The sequence below is a fragment of the Cupressus sempervirens genome, chromosome 3, assembly GCF_028749045.1.
Source record: "Cupressus sempervirens isolate cs-2001-9-10 chromosome 3, ASM2874904v1, whole genome shotgun sequence".
Classification (NCBI taxonomy): Eukaryota; Viridiplantae; Streptophyta; class Pinopsida; order Cupressales; family Cupressaceae; genus Cupressus; species Cupressus sempervirens.
This window is the reverse complement of record NC_143120.1, coordinates 656,223,916-656,242,858: the sequence shown is the minus strand read 5'-3', so window position 1 is coordinate 656,242,858 and position 18,943 is coordinate 656,223,916. Positions and strand designations below refer to the sequence as shown.

At 36.2% G+C, this 18,943-nt stretch overlaps 1 protein-coding gene across 1 annotated transcript in view; it reads right to left on the bottom strand.

Annotated features, from left to right (window-relative positions):
* The window catches only part of LOC149568408 (RING/U-box protein), a 155,161-nt gene that overhangs the window by 81,547 nt on the left and 54,671 nt on the right, over positions 1 to 18,943 (bottom strand). The window contains exons 4-5 of the mRNA XM_089821330.1: positions 17,484 to 17,574; positions 17,244 to 17,305 (exon numbers count right to left, since the gene is read on the bottom strand). Coding sequence (XP_089677456.1) covers positions 17,244 to 17,305; positions 17,484 to 17,574 — 153 coding nt within the window. The remainder of the gene's footprint in view (positions 1 to 17,243; positions 17,306 to 17,483; positions 17,575 to 18,943) is intronic.

The following is an 18,943-nucleotide window of genomic DNA, read 5'->3' as shown; positions in this document are numbered from 1 at the left end:
TCCTGTTCAAGTTTGGGGAGGTAAAAAGGTTCAGAACAAATTCATCAAGAGAAAAAATTCAGAAAAAAGTCAGAATTAAATTCAATCAATATGAAAATTTAGTTTTTTTAATTTTAATATATTATGGTAAAATAAATCTAAATTTAGATAAATTTAAGAATATTAATAAAAATGAATCTTAAAACATCCGGTTAAAACAATAGAATATAATTTTACTATAATTTAATTTTCTATGAATTTTAAACTAAAACTAAAAAGTTAAAAGAAAACTTTGTCAGCCCTGCAAGGGCCTTGCTAGCCCGAGTCAATGTTGACTCTGCAAGGTCTGCTTTATAAATTTTCCTTCATATTTTTCAAAAAGATTATTTATTCTTTCCATGATATGTGCTGAAACAAATCAAAACCATGCAAAGAAAAAGATTTTTTTTTAAAGTGCTGCAGTTTATAGAGGGTTCTCTCTGGCCCTGCACTCACCCACTTTGTACTGAACCACTAATCTAGACCAGGAATGAAGCAGACACAGATCCTGGGGCTTTTTTGAGAAACCAGTAGCATAAAAAGGAAGATAGTACTTTACTTTAAATACTTATCTATTAAGAGAAATTTGCAATCAAGAGTTTAAAAAATATATCAAAAGATTATACAAAAGAACCATCTTCAAATCTCCTCATCTGAGTTGAACAAAATGTAAGAGTTTTTAGCATCTAACATGAAATGGAAAACGTTGCACAAAATGAAATAATTCCAAACAATTTGTTCTTGACCTCTCAATCTTCATCACAGAAGCAGATTCGGATCATCTGAAATCTCATGGGGGAGGCTGATTGCCACCACAATTAATTTTGTAAGTTCTATTAGTTTTTCAAAACCTAGGAATTCATTCATAGACTATTTTGATGGCGTTCAGAAAGTGAACTCCCTCTGTTTGTGCTCTATTTTAAAGTGTTAATTTTATTGAGGATAAACACTGTCAAATAAAATACTTTGAAATGAGCAAAATGATCAAAAGGCCATCCATAGTAATCCCTAGATCCAGCTTGGTTGCAAGTGTGAGTTTATATCATCCTTCTTCCATCTCACTCTTCACTTTGCTGCTCCAACTGCATTAAAAAATAAGTGGGCTCTTCCCTCTCCAACTGTTATTGCTACAGATTTCACGAACCATAACGGAGGACAAAAAACCTCTCAAAATTTCTCCCAACAGTCACCAATGAAGTATGGGGGGTTCTCCCAACCCAGGAAGAATTTCATCAACATTGAGTATACGCTTGTGACATCATAATTCACACAATTTGCTTTGGCATGACTTGCTGTTGGCTGCACCCCCTAAAAGGTCATTATCAGGGCCTGGATTAGTTGGCAGACAACGAATTGGCAGATGACAATGGTCACAGATCCAAATATGACAAGTTACATAGCAAATAGATCACAAATTGTTACAACAAAGAAGATAGACTAAAATTAGAGTTATCTTATGCTTTTCCAAGTACAATAGACATATCACTTGCCATTGATACAGTATGAGAATTAGCCTTTAGATGTTAAACCTTGAGAAAAACAACCAAATATTGTACCATAGTGTTGCTGGGTGTATTGTGAGTCGTGACACTCGCCAACACAAATTAAAATACCAAGTCCTCTCTTGAACAAGGAAACCTTAGATGCCAAACAATATGGCAATGTGTGATCAACTAAGATAGCCCCAAGGTTTACATTGCGAACTTTTAACTTTGTGTTGGATATCAACTCTTTTTCCTCAAATAACGAATGATTTTACAATAAGTTTTTTCAACTAATCCTAACAAGGGTTTTGAAATAAATAGCAAAAGGAATGGGTTTAGGAATCTAATCTACTTCTACAATGCAGGAAACTATTGCTGAGTTAGTGAAACCAAACCAAGCTTTGCTTGGTCATGAGGAAACAACTATGCAAAGCTGACGCAATCTACAAGGGTTATGCAAATGATTTTCAGATCAATTAAAACACATCAACGCCTTAAATCATTTGAATCAATCAGCAAGAAGGAGTTGAAGTTAGGTTTTTTAAATGAGTTTAGACTAACAATGCATTGAAACTTGCAATCAACAAATTACAAATGGTGGTCATAAGGGTTTCCCCATTGATCAACAACAATATCTTCCATTCAGCTATTTAATATAAACAAATCTAGAAAAATGAGACATAGATAACCGTGCTAACACCAAAAATAACAAAAATTCACCAAGCTTCAACAGAATGAGTTTCTTCCCTTCCTTACAAATGAAATGAGAAAGCCTTTTTATAGGGATTTCAATTACAAACCAAGGGCCTAGATTGACTCTAAATCAACAGCCAAGGTATTTTGGGGAGATGTAATAACCTCAACTAGTTATAACTCATAACCTTGACAAGCACCAATTTCCTTCACCATTCAGTGGTTTGTCATTTCGTCAAACATTTTGCAAGCAACTATGTCACCACTGTAATCAACCTGCTGGCTCACTCTATAGAAGACTGTCTTTTTGTGTCTCAGAATGTTTGCAATTATTCTGGATTTTATTTTTGCAACAAAGAGTTTTTTACCTTCAATATATAATTCAGCCACCAAATATGCCAACCTTAGCAATGCCAATATGTCCAGATCAGATCATTCAAGTAGTGGAATGAAGCACCAACAAGGAAGGACTCCAAATATCAATCCTCCAACAAGTGCATTTCTCAGAAACAATAATATCTCCCACCATAGTCAACCACTATAAAGGAGATACTAACAAACTCACAGAAAACAATTCACTTCTCAACCACAATGTGAAATAGTAGAGAAGTTGGGCAATCTTAGCTACCCTCAGCAGCTAAATTGCAAATGCAATTCTCAGATCTCAAACCCTTGTACTTCAGCAACTCCACAAACTCAGAAACTTCTCATAAGAAACAAAAGCAAATAATCAATCGAACGCTTTTCTCATCAAATGGGCCCATATTTATTATCTCCAAATAGCACAAGTTTCCCAAATGAACTTCACTTAAGAAGCTTCCTTGTCACAACATTAAAATATAACAAAGTGTCATTATAATATAATTTATTAATTGCTTTTGGCTCCCAAAAATGACCTTTTCCTCCATAACATAATATTCTAACATACAAGGCCATTGTTTCTTGTGCCCACAATTTAAAACTTTTCAACTTGGTTCCAACGAGCAATGATAATGAGGTGACCAACATACAAGACCAACAAAATTAGCAACCTCGGCATATTTAGATGAATAATAATAATAATTTCCCCCATCTTGCAAAAACAATTGAAGAAGCATCAGAATTGAAATCTAATTACACCAAAGTGATCTTGATGAAGAAAGACAATGAATGAATCTAACAAGGTGACTTACTATAAATAGACACTCCCTCCAAGATTCTTGGAGCCCGAAGTAAAAACTTAGAGCCTCCCTCAACTCCTCTAACTCAACTGAGCTCATTGAAACCAACAATTTGACTAACTATAAATAGTAAGTCACTCAAATGGAGCCAAAACACCATAGACTACTAGAAAGCCTATAGCCCCACAATTGAGACCCTCAAATCCCACTGTTAGCTCACGAGGGTTGCATTGGTGAACTAACAAAGCCAACTGCAGGAGCCTGCTAAAAATGGGGACATTACAAGAGAGCCTAGTTAGGGTTAGTTATAACCACTGCTTACATACATTAAATGCCAACCAATGAAAAACAAAGAATCTTCAAGGGAAATAAGAAAATTTAGAGTCACTGGGTCGTTTGGAGGGCAATTAGAATTATAATCATTATGGAAGGGTGTTGACATAAGATTGTAATATTCCTTTTTTTTTGTTTATGATTTTTTCTTTTTAGAAACATACAGTGCTTCATTGTCACTCACGGCCACATAAAAGTCCTCTACACCTACACCCTCGTCATCCCTCGCACTCCAATTACCTTCCTTTGTGTTCTTGGTCTCTCCTATCCCCAAGATCTTCGGCACAGTTCCCCCATTTCTCTATTCCTCTAATATGTATAGTTGTTCTATGTTGTACATTACTCTGGCATCTTTGTGAGCGTATTCTTAAGGTTTTCTTCTTCGTACAACACTAATAGTACGGACATGCGCACTCTTTGGTTAGCATGATCTTCATATGCTTTGTTCAGGAGTGGTAGTTGTCTTGCAAGTTCTACCCACCCACTCTTCAACTACCCACCATCAATGCAATTCTTCCTCTCCTCCTGATTACGACTACAATTGATGCTTTGACTTGTGCTTCCTGGCAGAGTTGGGTTTTCCCTTAGTAGTCCTTCATTTTCTACTTTGGTGACACTTCCAGTTGTCTTCTCAACCGAACGGATCTTCTTACTAATCCTTTTCTAAGTTCCTAAATCCTTGATGTATGTCTTCTATCTTTGTTTGGTTGTATGGGCATTAATTTCAATTAGTATGTCTTTTGGTAGTGATGCAGTACAAGACTGAGTGAACCTCCAATGGAAGTGACCAAGCCTCCAACAAAAAACCACACAGCAGAAACACAAAACAAGATACAAGATCTAATAGAAAATCCAACTCTTTATTCATCAACAACTGATTACATGCAATGTGCTAGGCTGTAAGGCCTTCCTAGTTACGACCAAATACAAAGCAATTAGAGTAACAATTCTACAAGACCTTGCAAGATCCAAATACTCCCAACCTTAGCTAGCCCAGATTTGTAACAACACAACAATCCAATAGAAACCCCAATCAAGATCTAAACTTGTGCTCTCAAGCCACCAAGCAATCTCCTCATCCTAAGCCCACACTCAGCTACTAGTTCTGCTCACAATTTGGAACTCCAGATTCCTTCTTGACTCTCTGCTTCTCAAAGCATGCCTACAACACTACCCAATCCCTCCTTATATACTTTGCACAACCACAAGTCGACCTGTTGAAAATAGAATCATCTAGAACCCAAATAAACATAATATGCCTTTGTTGGCTTACAAATATCATTAAATGCACATAGAAGAACAACCAAGACCACAAATAGGTCCTCACACATCCTACAACTGATCCACGACATGCGCAACACGTATTAAATGCACAAGTCGGCTGATCAGATCTCTCACAAGCATACATTCGATGAGGCAAACATCGAGCATCAGTAGCAACCACCAAGCACGCCAAGTATACAACAAGCAAGTATATCCACTCAGCTCCCACAAGCATCATTGAGCTTGAGTTCCACTAAGTAGAATATTAACTGAGCACCATAAGCATCACTGAGCTCCTTCAATCACCGAGTCCCTCGAGCAAAACTATAACCAAGAACTACCTTAGTAGTGACCAAGCATCACCTCCTTTCGACTGAGTTCTTGAACTCCAAGGTCAAAACCACTCCAGCATACAGGATTGACTACTCAAGATGCTCCTGCATCAGACACCCTAGGTGTGAAAAGATGTTCTTAGTAACTAGAAGAACATCTTCTAGGATTCAACACATAAACCCCGAACTAGTTCTTCACATATAGATCTTCCAAGTCATCAACTTGTTCCACTTCTGCAAATCCTTTCCTGCAACAAACAACTATTTACTCTGCTTCTTCACATCCTTCCTCAGTGTACCACAAGTTTGTTTCCCACGCTGATCTCTAACCCCTTGAGAATCCTTTAACTCAAACTGCCTACTAAAACTCAAGTTCCTCCTACCCAGTTCTGCATTCTATAAAGGAATCAAGGAAAACTTCTTGCCACCCTTCTCAACAATAAACACATTCTTGACAAAATCATGCACTGCCCTACAATCATACTGCCAAGGTCTATCGAGTAATATGTGACAACTGCTCATGTCCACAATATCACACAACTCTTGATCCACATACTATCCAACTGAAAATCAACAAGTCATGGTGTAATGTCCCCTTATTCGCACTAGCATTAATGGTGCCTAGTTGGTCTATCTTCCCATCCGGATAGGCTAATGACATGTGATTTAGGATGCCAACCAGTCACAAGTGTTTGGTTTCAGTTGAAGAGATTTCAAATGAGAAATCCTAAGGTTAAAGTCACTTTATTTTATTAAGTGAAGTATAAAGTACTTTATTGATTAAAGTCACCTCAGGACAAAATGGCTTAAGTTACTAAACAACGAAATAGTCTTTATCCCACATTGTTAAGAGATTTGTTCTCCCCACACTCCAAGGTGATAAAAAGAAAAGTTTTACATTGGGATTAGCACAATGGATATGATAAATATTGATTTATTGCTACCATTATTGCTTTAATGTGACTGGGCAGCTCTGAGGACAAAACCCCTCGAGTTCCTTGAGGAAGTTGGACGTCACCCCAACCCCTCATACTGGAATTATCATATAGTTCAAGCAAGAGTCAACAAATGGGAAGTGACTTCGTATCAAGCTGGAAGTAGATCATTTATTACAGTGAAATAGGAACTGGTCGGTATTTAATATAACGTCTATAGGAACAACAGTTAAGGTTGAATGGCAGTCAAGAAGTAGCTATTTCAGGGTCAAAGATATTAGTGGAGTCCTCCTGTGAGTATTATTGTAACTACTTCGGAATTTATATACTGGCACTATCTTGCGTGTAGTATAGTTCACGGGTAGCAGTATTAGACAACCATTATGTGCCTTTCAACAGCACTATCTTGCACGTGAATACCACAAGTTCCAGAAGTAACCAAAAGGCATGGCTAATAAGAACAACAGCAAGATTGGAAGGACTACAGCGTAGTAAATACCTTGACGGGCAAAATATAAGAATAATGGTTGGAAGTGAATATGGAAGAGTATCTAAGTGGCTTCACAGTTCCAGCACCCTTTTACCAAACATTACTCACTAAGCCAGCAAATTATCCTCCACCTTGGGTTCATTCACCAAGTCCTCACTTTCATTCACCATAGCAACTCTTTTATCACCAACCTTCCTATCAACATTGGGACAACCAAAAGATCTATGTCCTTCACCACATCTGAAGCAAGTACCTTTAAATCCACCTCTGCCTGTTCTTCTCCTCTGTTCAACAAGTTTTGGTTCATCCTCAGCAACCGATTTATCTCTCACCGAGTGATCCTACTTTTCCTACTCTCAAGAATTACCTTGATGTCTTCTCTTCAACTTATCTTCTGCCTCCAGAGCATACTGATAAGCATCCTCAACCGAATCAATCTTCAGCATACCAATCTCTACTTGAATATTTAATCTCAAACCATTAATATACCTAGCCACATTTTCCTTAGAAAGTTCTCTTTGTCCAGACCGAATAGTTAACTTGTGAAACTCCTTGGTATAATCCTTCACAAACATATCCTTTTGTTTCAAATTTTTCAATCCCTTAAACAGCAAAAGATCATAATCAGTAGAAACGAGCTTAGCCTTCAATTTTGTCACCATCAATCTCCACCTAATGATTACCTTCCTCTCCTCTGTCTCACTGCAATTCTTCCTACCATAGAGCAACATGTCCTTTTAACTTAGTCTATGCGAACCTCACTCTGAGCCAATCACCAATATCCTCTAACTAAAAGTTGTCTCCCAACCACTGATCCAATCAATTAGATCTTCACAATTCAAAGTACCTTAGAAATTAGAAACATCAATTTCCTGCTTTAGTTTCAACCGAGCGTCGGATCTATCCAAATGACCAGTTTTGTCTTCCATAGATCTGTCCATCCAATTGGTCCTATCCTCACCACTAGATCTAGCAACTTCAAATTCTTCAACAACTTTCTAAAAACTATCTTCCATATCCACGTTCCTCATTACACTAGCTATACCTCTCATGATCTCAACGACCATATCATTCTTCATCAACTCCATCTTAGATCTGAAATCTGATCTAACCTTTTCTAACTTTTAGTCTCCACAGCATCACAGAGATCTACAATCACCCTAGGGTCTAATCTTCTCGGAGGCATCTTCCAAGATCTTCAAAAACTCTCTGCAACAAATCCCACCAGAGCACCTTGTGACAAACCTGAGTTTCCTGCAAGTCAAATCGCAACCTGCAACCTCGCATGAACAACAAAGAAAGGTTTCACAACTCCAGGAACACAGATCTACAATAAGAATCGCATGGAATCTCTGTAATCGCGCTCTAACAATCTTCAACCAAATCAAACCTTCGCTCTGATAGCACCTGACGCAATACAAGGCTGAGTGAACCTCCAATGGAGGTGACCAAGCCCCCAGCAGACAACCGCACAACATAAGATATAAGATCTGATAGAAAATCCAACTCTTTATTCATCAACAACTGATTACATGCAATGTGTTAGGCTATAAGGCCTTCTTGGTTACAACCAAATACAAAGCAATTACAGTAACAGTTCTACAAGACCTCACATGATCCAAATACTCCCAACCTAAGCTAGCCCAAATCTATAACAATAAAACAATCTGGTAGAAAACCCAAGCAAGATCTAAACTTGTGCTAGCAAGCCACCAAGCAATCTCCTCGTTATCAAGCCCACACTCAACTACTAGCTCTACTCACAATTTGCAACTCTAGATTCCTTCATGACTCTTTGCTTCTCAAAGCATGCCTACAACACTACCCAAACCCTCCTTATATACTTTACATGGCCACAAGTTGGCCTGTTGTAAATAGAATCATCTAGAACCCAAATAAACATAATATGCCTTAGTCGGCTTACAACAATCATTAAATGCACATAGAAGAAAGAACCAAGACCACAAATGAGTCCTCCCACATCCTACAATTAATCCACATCACAATCATGTGCAACACATATTAAATGCATAGGTTAGCTGATGAAATTTCCCAAGGACATCCATTCGATGAGCCAAAACACCAAACACACCAAGTATACACCGAGCATAACAACCAAGCACGTCCACCGCGCTCCTACAAGCATCACTGAGTACCAGAAGCATCACCGAGCTCCTTCAGTCATCGAGTTCCTCAAGAAAAACTACAACCAAGAACTACCTCAGTTGTGACCGAGAATCAGCTCCTTTCAACTGAGTCCCCCGATTGCAAGGTCAAAACCACTCCAACATACAAGATTGCCAACTACCCCAATATGCTCCTGCATCAGCTAGTTCCATATGCTTCTCCCTCCTTTCAATTCTGTTCTTCATACATTTGTAGTACTATTGCCTTTATTGGTCTTGGTCTCTCTCCTAAAGGTCTCCAAGGGTAATAAAGTTATGTGCAACAACCTTGGCAATCTTCGAATAAGAGGGTCAACTCGTAAAAAGTAGTAGATATTTTCCACAAGTCAAATTATGATATTGTGATCATGATTCAACTGTGTAGGATTTTGAGTCAAACTCATTGACACAAAAAATTACACGATTGAATCCTAAGAGCAATATCCCAAAGTGTCAACTTTGTTTTTCATTGTTAAGCTATCTCGAATGGCACTCCTAGGAAGCTCTCACTAGAGAGCCATCCTTCAAGCATATTGTACTAAAGGATCCTTCGATTGAGAACAACATATTGTATTGCCCCTTAGTACTCTGTGTTGGGTGGATATTTTGCAACCAACAGTTTTAGGTAAAAATCCAGTCGCAAAATAGGATGACCAGTCACAGCGTGTGAGACAGAGTCTCTCCTACCTTAAAGGGAAGGCTCCCCCTTCTCACCATTCCTTGGATCAACTCAAGGTAAGCAAGAAGTCAAGAGATTTTATAAAATGGGTGTTACCAATATCATTTCTTCTTACCTTTCAAGAAAGAATTCACTTACTCGTGGAGCAAGTAATGGGCAGGGTGAATCTCTAACTACACTTCTATCAAGAGCTGGAAATAATGATACCGATAAACCTTTACTAACTCAAAGGCTAGCTGAAAATGTACCAGTTTGGCTCTATGTTTGGTCATACTTTCATATGGAAAAGCTTTACAATTAGGGCACAAAGACTCCTAAAAGTAAGAATGACTTAACTATTTTGCGAATTAAGAAGAAAATATAAGCTATAGACAAAGCTTCTAGCTATACACTTCCACAATTGCTCCTGGTCAAAGCTCTAGCTCCAATTGCTTCTTAACTCTTTTTTATTCAATTCACGAGATACAATTATCAAGAACACAAGATAACATGAATCAAAGATAACTTAAATGAATTATAGACAAAGTTTATAACTCATGCAAGCAACAATCTCACTTAATCAAAGTTAAGTCTCAAATGCTCCTTTGTATTCACTTTCTCTCAAAAAAGTGCTTACACAAACAAAGTTTTGCTGGCACAATTTCTCCAGAGCTCTCTTGCATAAAGATGATGATTTTACAATGAAGGGGCCACTCTTTTATATAGGCATAGGAGTTGAGAAAAAGGTGGAGGATAAAGTGGGAGCAACTCAACCAACTTTGACCTAGTCTAACTACGGGAGAAAATAAAGGGTTACATGCAACTGCAGATGCAACTCGCATTACATCCTTTTACATACATGTAACTTGCATTACATGTAATTACACTTTTTCACGTAATGCATCCTTTACAACTACTAACATGAAATAAAAACAAAAACAACAATCGTAAAGTTTGTTTTCTCAGTGTCTTGAATTTGACAATGATGTCATGCATTGTGAGAAGATTAACAATTTCCATGATCTTTGATATGACTTCTACTCTCACTGCATTTGCATATGTTGTTTGTACAACTTTGGAATTTTCTGCCATAGTAACCAACAAGTGTTTCGTTGAGAATTTATACAAGACAAACTTGTTCATTGTGTGCAAACCAAAGTCTTCGGAATCTACATCAGCATTGATCCTAATTATATATTCTAAGTTTACTCTTTCTATTGCAATGAGATTACCAAATAACGTGGCATCCCATCTATTCCAAATCACAAGTAACACTTTCTTCAACTACTTAACAATCTCCAAAGGTTGCCTGCAACTTTGTGATCAACTTCCTCAACGTTTCCTCTTTGTAGCCAATGAGACCTTGATATTTGAAGAACATTTCACATGACAGAAGAACATCACATGAGACCAAGGCATTCAAATCAAATTTTACCATTTCATCCCAATCATCGAAGATTTCCTTCAAGTTATCTGCTTCTTGAGTCAAAGAAGAAATTAAGTTTCGCTCCATTTCATTCATCTCTTTGACGTGCCTAAGGACTGCAAATGTCTCTGTGATGACTCGAACTCTTTCAGAAATGATTTCTTGTATCCAAGACTTAGCAGTTTCAATCAGCTTTCTCTCCTAGATGTTTGAGACATAACAACAACACTCTGAGAAGACTGTTTCTAAATGACCTCATTCAGATGAGAGACCTCTTATTTCAACTAGTTTTTCTTTTCCCATAGCACATGATTGCTCTTTGATACATTAGCCAATGCATCTTGAGCATCTTGCAAACAACTCAAATGTGATTTTGCTTTCTGATTTCAACCTTAGTAAACTTGTAATCAGAACGAGTAAGTTCCTCAACAAGTTTGCCTACCAAGGGCTCGGCAACTTCAACAAATTTGATTTTATCGGAATCAACCAAAATCCTTGAAACAATCTTATCTTTCAAAAGATTTAGATTTGGTCTTCTTAATAGGAAGATTGTCTGGAGGAACAACCACTTTTTTTCTCTTTGTTGTTATTTTGTTTAACCATGCAGGCATGCTGAAACCTTCATTATTAGAAGCAAATACATAAAAACCATTGGTATTGATCCTGATTGTATTTCCATTGTAACAGAACAAGATTCAGTCTACACAAATGAAGGCATAAGAACATGCTAAGAAGACTCCGTTATGAAAAGATCAAACCCTATCAAAGATGTATCAAGTTGGAAAACTTGACCACTTGTAAGAGTTGGAAAATCCTCAAACACATTTGCTAAATGGTCATATTGTTCATTTGCAGGGATGTGAGGAGCAGCAGAGAAAATAGGAAGAGTCATGGTATTGACTTCCAAAATTGGAATAGGAGTGAAAACCGTGGAAAATGCAAAAAAGGCTCTTCATGTATAGACAGTGCACATGCTTGTACAGGCTTTGGAGGAGATATGATCATGATTTCCCCTTCTTCATCTAAATCTTCTTTATCAGATGATTTAGCTCCTTGTCTGCCCTTCAATTTTAATTTGAGGTAACCTTTAGCATCAGAAGATGAGGCACCATCTTTCCCTATGATTTCCAGTTGTGACTTTCTGCCAGCAGGACCAAAACTTCCACAATCCAAGCCCATCTTAGGATTTACTCATTTAAGGCCTTTATTTTTCAACCATTTATTGGTGTTTACTAAGATGGATTGAAATCTGTCTATGATAGAAGTACCTTCCTTTTGTTGCCATTGGATAAGAAAAGGGCACTTCTTATCAAAGTCGGCTTGATGAAACTTCGGATCAAGAATGTTGCCATCATCTTCAACCTAGAAATTTAAAGGGATCTCCAACATATTAAGATCGATTATTTGTTGCAGGGTTAATCTACAGTAGTCCATCTTCATGACGTCAAGTTTTGTCCTCATATCAATCTAGATGTCCTCAATGCGATGAACATAAGTGTAAGCTCTTTTCATTTGAGAATTCATCTCTCAATAGTCAAAGTAAAATCTAGCCTTGAACTTCTTCAAGGTGATCAACTGCAACTCTGCTTCCATGTTCTTTTCTTTAGGCACAAAAATGATCAAATAGTTGCCAATAGCCAAAGGTTTAGCTGAGGTAATGCTGAAACCAGGCCTATGCATAGCATGCTGATCACTTTGCATGTCCATGAGCTGTCTAGCTAGCTCCATCAAAATAATTCGATCTATAGCATACCTAGGTAAGGTATATGGCTCACCTTTGAAATATCCAACTCTCAAGTATGTGAAAGTAAGAAATTGAATGAAAATACAGCCGTATTGGTTCACCTTCTCCCATGCCGCATCAGATACTCTTTTGACAGATAACTATTTATTGAACAAGCATCAGAAATGCCCAAAAAAAACATCTTGGACTCTTCTATAATGAAATTTACTATTTGCCAAAGTGATTTGGTCATAGTAATTTCAGCAACTTGAAGACGATCTCCCTTGGTAGAAAGACCAAAGAAAGATCCCATGGCAGCAACAATGTAAATAAGATAAGAATTCATGTAGAAGGGCACTGATATTCCCACGTTGCCTATCTGTTGGCAAAGTGCAATGCTAATGAGCTCTCCTCAAAAGATGTGTTCTTTATTCTCCATGATTTAAAATATGAACTTATACATCCATGGCTCGAAATCAGTAGAATCTTTAAGGCCACAAATTCTGTTGAGAAGAATGATGAGATCCTTATATTCTTGTTTAAAGTTAGACCAATGAACAGTCTTTGGCCATCTGGAGAAGTTGCTTCTTTTATTGTCTAACCAGTAAAGGTTAACATACTTCTAATAATCACCCTTTTGCCCATTACAGCATGCCAAAGATAATTTTTTGGTCAAATCTGCACATTTTTCTTTATGTGGAACCTTGAAGATTTGTTCAATGACCTCAAGATAAAGCTAATGATAACCTTGCCGTCAACATCTTTGATATTCGTCTTTGGAGTAAACCGTCGTGGACATCGGAGAATGAAATCAGGTTCTATGGCCGCCATAGAAAACGTAGACACTAGGTGAATGTTGCTTCTCTTGATTGACCAACTAGAGTTTCAACTCTCTATAGAAAATCAACCATGTCCACATGACCAATCTTTGTGTCCATCACGTTATCCAGAATAGATATGACTGATTAAGGAGCTGCATGAGCCAATTCTTTATCATATTGATATTTCATTTTGCCTTTGGATTTTGATGGTGAGGACATTTCTTGTGCTTGTACTGAAACACAAAAATTCCAAAACATAAATACATCATCAGATGGAATCGCCATACAAGTTTATTTATGATCAACAAAGATTTGGAAACAAATTGGAGACTTGGTAGATCCAACAAAATGATCTCAAACAAATCATATGCATATGCAATGGATGAAAATGAAATAAACAGAAAATGAAATGAAGTGTTATGAAAGTGAAAATATGGAAGATGGAATGAAATGGAATGAAAAGAGAATGTGTGAAGGTGGAACGCATAGGAATGTGTGAAAATGAAGATTGCTGATTTCAAGCATGATTTAGGGTTTCTAAGGCATTATTGTATAAAAAATGAGTATATGTAAGTGCAACATGTAATGGGAGATGAAAGGTGAGATGAGATGCGAACGTGAGTGGAAGATGCACTTCACATGTAAGTGTGAATGGAGGATGAGATGGAAAGCATGGAAAGATGCAAAAACATGTATTTGCACATGGAGGCGCAAATGCATATGGAGAGACAGAAATGGAAAATGGAAGAGGGATAACGAGTTTTATAGTCACTTCTAATGAAAAGGGGAAGTCAGTACATGGGAGATGAAAATGACATCTTTTTGACTTTTCAAAATGTGACTTTTAATCAGAATTGGACCTTTTAGATGCAATTACACGTAAGGCATTTCATGTAATCGTGTCGTGCGAATGGATGTGAAAAGTGAGATGAGTGAAAATGGAAACGAAAAATGAGATTACATGCATGTGCAGATGGTGAATGAGATGGAAACCTGTAATTGCATTTTTCGGATGAGAGGTGAGGTGTTGCGACATGGAAACAAAATGTGGAATGTGATGATGCTTTTGCAAGAAGTGAAGCAACAAGTTCTTGGGAAATAACTTGTGACTTCTCCAAAGTGGAGAAAACCGGCAAGCAAACACAAAACACAAAAACACAAAGAAAGTGACTCAAACATGCCAAAATGCAAACCACTTCAACACTTAAATTTGAAATTGGAACTTGGGAAAGAACCAAAAACACGAAAATGAACAATTTCTTCATTTTTAAAGGAAAAATGCACTTTTCATAGCATAGATTTCAACAATTGGCAATCATCAAGCAATTATGTGCATAAAAACAGCAAAATAAGCACAAATTAAATAGCAAGAAAGAAAAAGTCCACTTAAATGAAGATTAAGTGCCAAAAATGAAGGTGAAAGATGCTCCAATGTTGAAAAATTCTCCAAAAACATTTGAATCTTTCAACTTTTTACAAATCCGAATGGAAGAGGGCAGCAAACAAGGAAAAGTTGTTGAAAGATGTCAAAACGTGCCCTAAGATTGCTCCAAAATCCAATGTTTTTAAAATGCATGTGCTTGGGACATTTTTCACAAAAAAACGTTTTTCACAATGGCGCATGAGCAAATCGATTTGGTGTTTAAACCTTAAACCATGCACCAACATGCAATGCAAACACCAAATAAAGCCAAATTGATTTGGAATGGAGCAAAAGCATGGATAAAAAATGGAGTTATTTGCTGATTTCTTCAAAAACGTGCCCTAGATTGGAGCTTCCAAAAATGTTTTTTAGCTTGTTAAATCCATTTTGAATGCAAGAAAACTCATTGCCCATCAAAAACGCCTCAAATGGAAAAGATTTCATGTAAATCCATTAAGAAAATCTTCATTTATGATCAAAATCGGGTTCTTGGAGAGCAAAGACATGTAGTTCTTCAAAATCGGACTTTTTGGAGGCCAAGACACATATTAAAACATGCTTTATCTTAATATCGGAACTTTTGTTGTCAAAAGCATGTTTTAAAATATGCATACAAGCAAAATACACCTTTTGGAGGAGGATGCATGTTTTAAAATGTGCACACAAGTAAAATTGGACCTTTTGGAGGAGGATGCATGTTTTAAGTTACATCTCACATTTTGGATGTAAAGACATGAAAACTTATCCACTTATGATAATATTTTGATGTAATGACATCAAAAAGGTCCACCAAAATGAACTTTATATGTAGTGACATGTAAAATGTCCACTTCTAATGATTTTACATGTAATTGCATATAAAATGTCCACTTTTGATAACTTAAAGTCATTTAATTCACTTAAATCTATAAAAATGTTACTAAATGGGCCACAAACAATATTTATCTATCATATTTAAAAATATAACATATAAACATCATTTAAAAAGTAACATTTAAATAAGCATTTGATTTAAAAATCAAAAATTAAACTAGAACCATATAGTTATATAGTTACTTTTAAGTGAAAAACTAAAAAGTAACTCAACTTAAAATTATAACATAAAGTGCTCTATAGTCACTTTAAGTTAAAAAATCAATGTTCTAAGTAACTTAAAAACATAACAAAAAGTGAATATAAATTATATTTATTAAAAAGTGAAAGTCAAATTAAAAATATAATATCATATTTTTAATTCGTGTTGTTGCACTAAAAAGGTCCACTTTTGAGGCACTAAAACAAGCATATCTCTTGACTAACAACTCTGATTGAGCTCTAGGTTAGACCGAATATAAGGGAAAAGCGAAAGGCGTGACATGAGCAAAACCGAAGGACAAAAAACCAACAAAAGCAAACTCAAAAGCAAAGAAAGGACGATGAAGGTTTCAAAAATCAAGCAAAGGCTCGACAGAAAGCAAAACAAAAATGACTTGACGAAAGCCTTCAGTAAAACAATTTGATATACGAATTGAAATAAATCGAACAATCAACATTAAAAAATTGAATATCAAATTCAAGCTTAGAGAAATGAGAAACTAGCTTGAAAAAGTTTTGTGTTGTTACCAACATTTTGTGGTGACAAAATCAGGACAACACTCTGGCAATCCCTTAGAGCTTCTATGTGGTCTCTTATGTCCCTAAGATCTCTCCCACTATTAGCAATTTCTCTTGACATCCGGGCAAAGAAGAGTTATTTTGTGTGTCATTTTGAAAGGACTAATATATTAACCAACATTCACCAAGTCTTGTATCAGTTTATATTTTGTCATGTATTCCTCTTCTTTGGTTTTAGTTACTTCTGATTCCTCCATAGGTTGGCCCATTACATCACCATACTGACTATATGTGAATTATATTTTCCCAAGATTCATACTAGCAATGACGCCAAATGTTTATTGCCTAACTCTAGCAGTTACAAAAGTAATTGGAAGTGTACAGTAACAAAACATACAAATATAACAATATAAATCACTATGGAAATTCGGAATATGTATCTTTCAGTACCAAGTAATAGATTTCCAGTCAATAAATAACACCAGAGACTAGTAATTGCCAACCCACAAGTAGTCCATAACTAATCATCTCAATTACAAAACCTAACAACATTTATTTAGCCTACTACAACTATGTACTTATTTCTGACCACAGTTATAATCCATTTATTAAGGCAATGCTCAACAGAAAACACATACATCGTAATTAACAACCAGGATTCTAACATTACTGGCAAAGAATTCTAGTGTAACACAGGAAGGAAAACAATATATGAAATGGCAGTACCTCTCTGTTCCTTCTGGAGCAGAAGTGTTCCACTGACTACTCCCACCAATCGTGTCATGAACCTACATATGTGAAAGTCAGTAAAATAGTACCTATCTGCTAAGGGAATCCCAACAACAAACTCAGATATTAATACAAATAATATCAATTTCATGAAATAAGACATTCAAAAACACAGGACAGATCATTGGCAACACTAAATTAGTGTCATAAAGGTATGAAAGATCCGCAATCACTTACAGGAACACATGTGATGATCTCAAATTGGGCCTTACAGAGAGGGCATAGATTGGTGATAACTGCCCAGTTGTCTATGCATTTAAAACAAAACCTGAAATATTCAAATTTTAACAGATTTGTTAGATCTCTTCTAGATGAGATAAAGATGCAAATAATTTTACTCCCTTCAATAAACAAGAAGATAAAATATCTTTATATTTAATCTCTTCTAGATGAGCCTAGTGAAGTATTTAATAGACATCTTTCTTCTTCAAATAAAGATGTAAACAATTTTACTCCTTTTAATAAACAAGAAGATAAAATAGCTTTATATAGAATCAATTAAATGGCTATCGAAATTTGGGGTGAATATATACAAAGTCTAGAGAAGATTTACCTGCTATCTATGGATGCATTGGAGCTTAACGGTAAGCTGATTATATATAAGATCTTACCAGAGGAAAATATTAGAAAAATCAAATACTTCTGGTAGCATACACAAAAAGACATTATTATTTCTAGATGGGGACTCTTTATAACTATTCACAATAAATGCATTAATTTAATTCTATTATTTCCACCTAGTGTTGTCACTGGATTCAAGTGAAGCATTCCTAAGCTTATAGACATGGCTAAAGGTTTTAGAGTTTAGAAAACAACCCACCCAAAGCAGGGGAACATGCATGTATGATTAGTTTGTAACTTCCTAGCTTCCTCAGCCTTGGATAACAAGAGATGTACTAGGAAGTACCCTGCTCGCTCCCAGCATATTCAAACCTGTGCCACTTAATCTAGGATATTATCTATGATAAGCCTAGTCTACATGTGATTTATTTTCTTGTTGATTGCCGTACATTTCAAGATGCCCCAGCAAGTCAGCTGACATTTGTATTTTTTCTAATTTACTGGATGTCCTACGCTGCAACAAATTCACTTCTAACAACACATGAACAAACAGACAATTTAATCATTTATGATCCCAAATTGCACTGCATTCTGATTACAATAAAGAATTTTACGGAATTACTTATAATATCAGCCCCAGTACACAGAAATGATGAAATAAACAGTTTGATTTTAATTGTTAATGCAGAAGGTTGCTCCCTTGCACCAAAGCGAACTGTTCATGTGAGTTTTGTGACCATGTGAGTTTTGTGACCACTACAACATGCAGAATAAACTACCAAGTATATTATCCTCTATAGAACAAGGAAACCTTATACACTAAACAATATGGCAATTGTGTGACCAAATAAGGCAATCCCAAAGTTTGCACTGCAAACTAGCAACTTTGCATTGGATATAACTCAATGAATGTGATGTGATTATCTGGTAACGGCATGGAGACTTATACTATTCATTCAATGGACATCAACTTTCAAAATGTGAAAGATTTGGCAATTTGAGCTCTTCAACAACTGATAATGAAATAAAATGCAAACAGGAATGGAAAAGAAATCTAACTTAACTCTATCAATGCA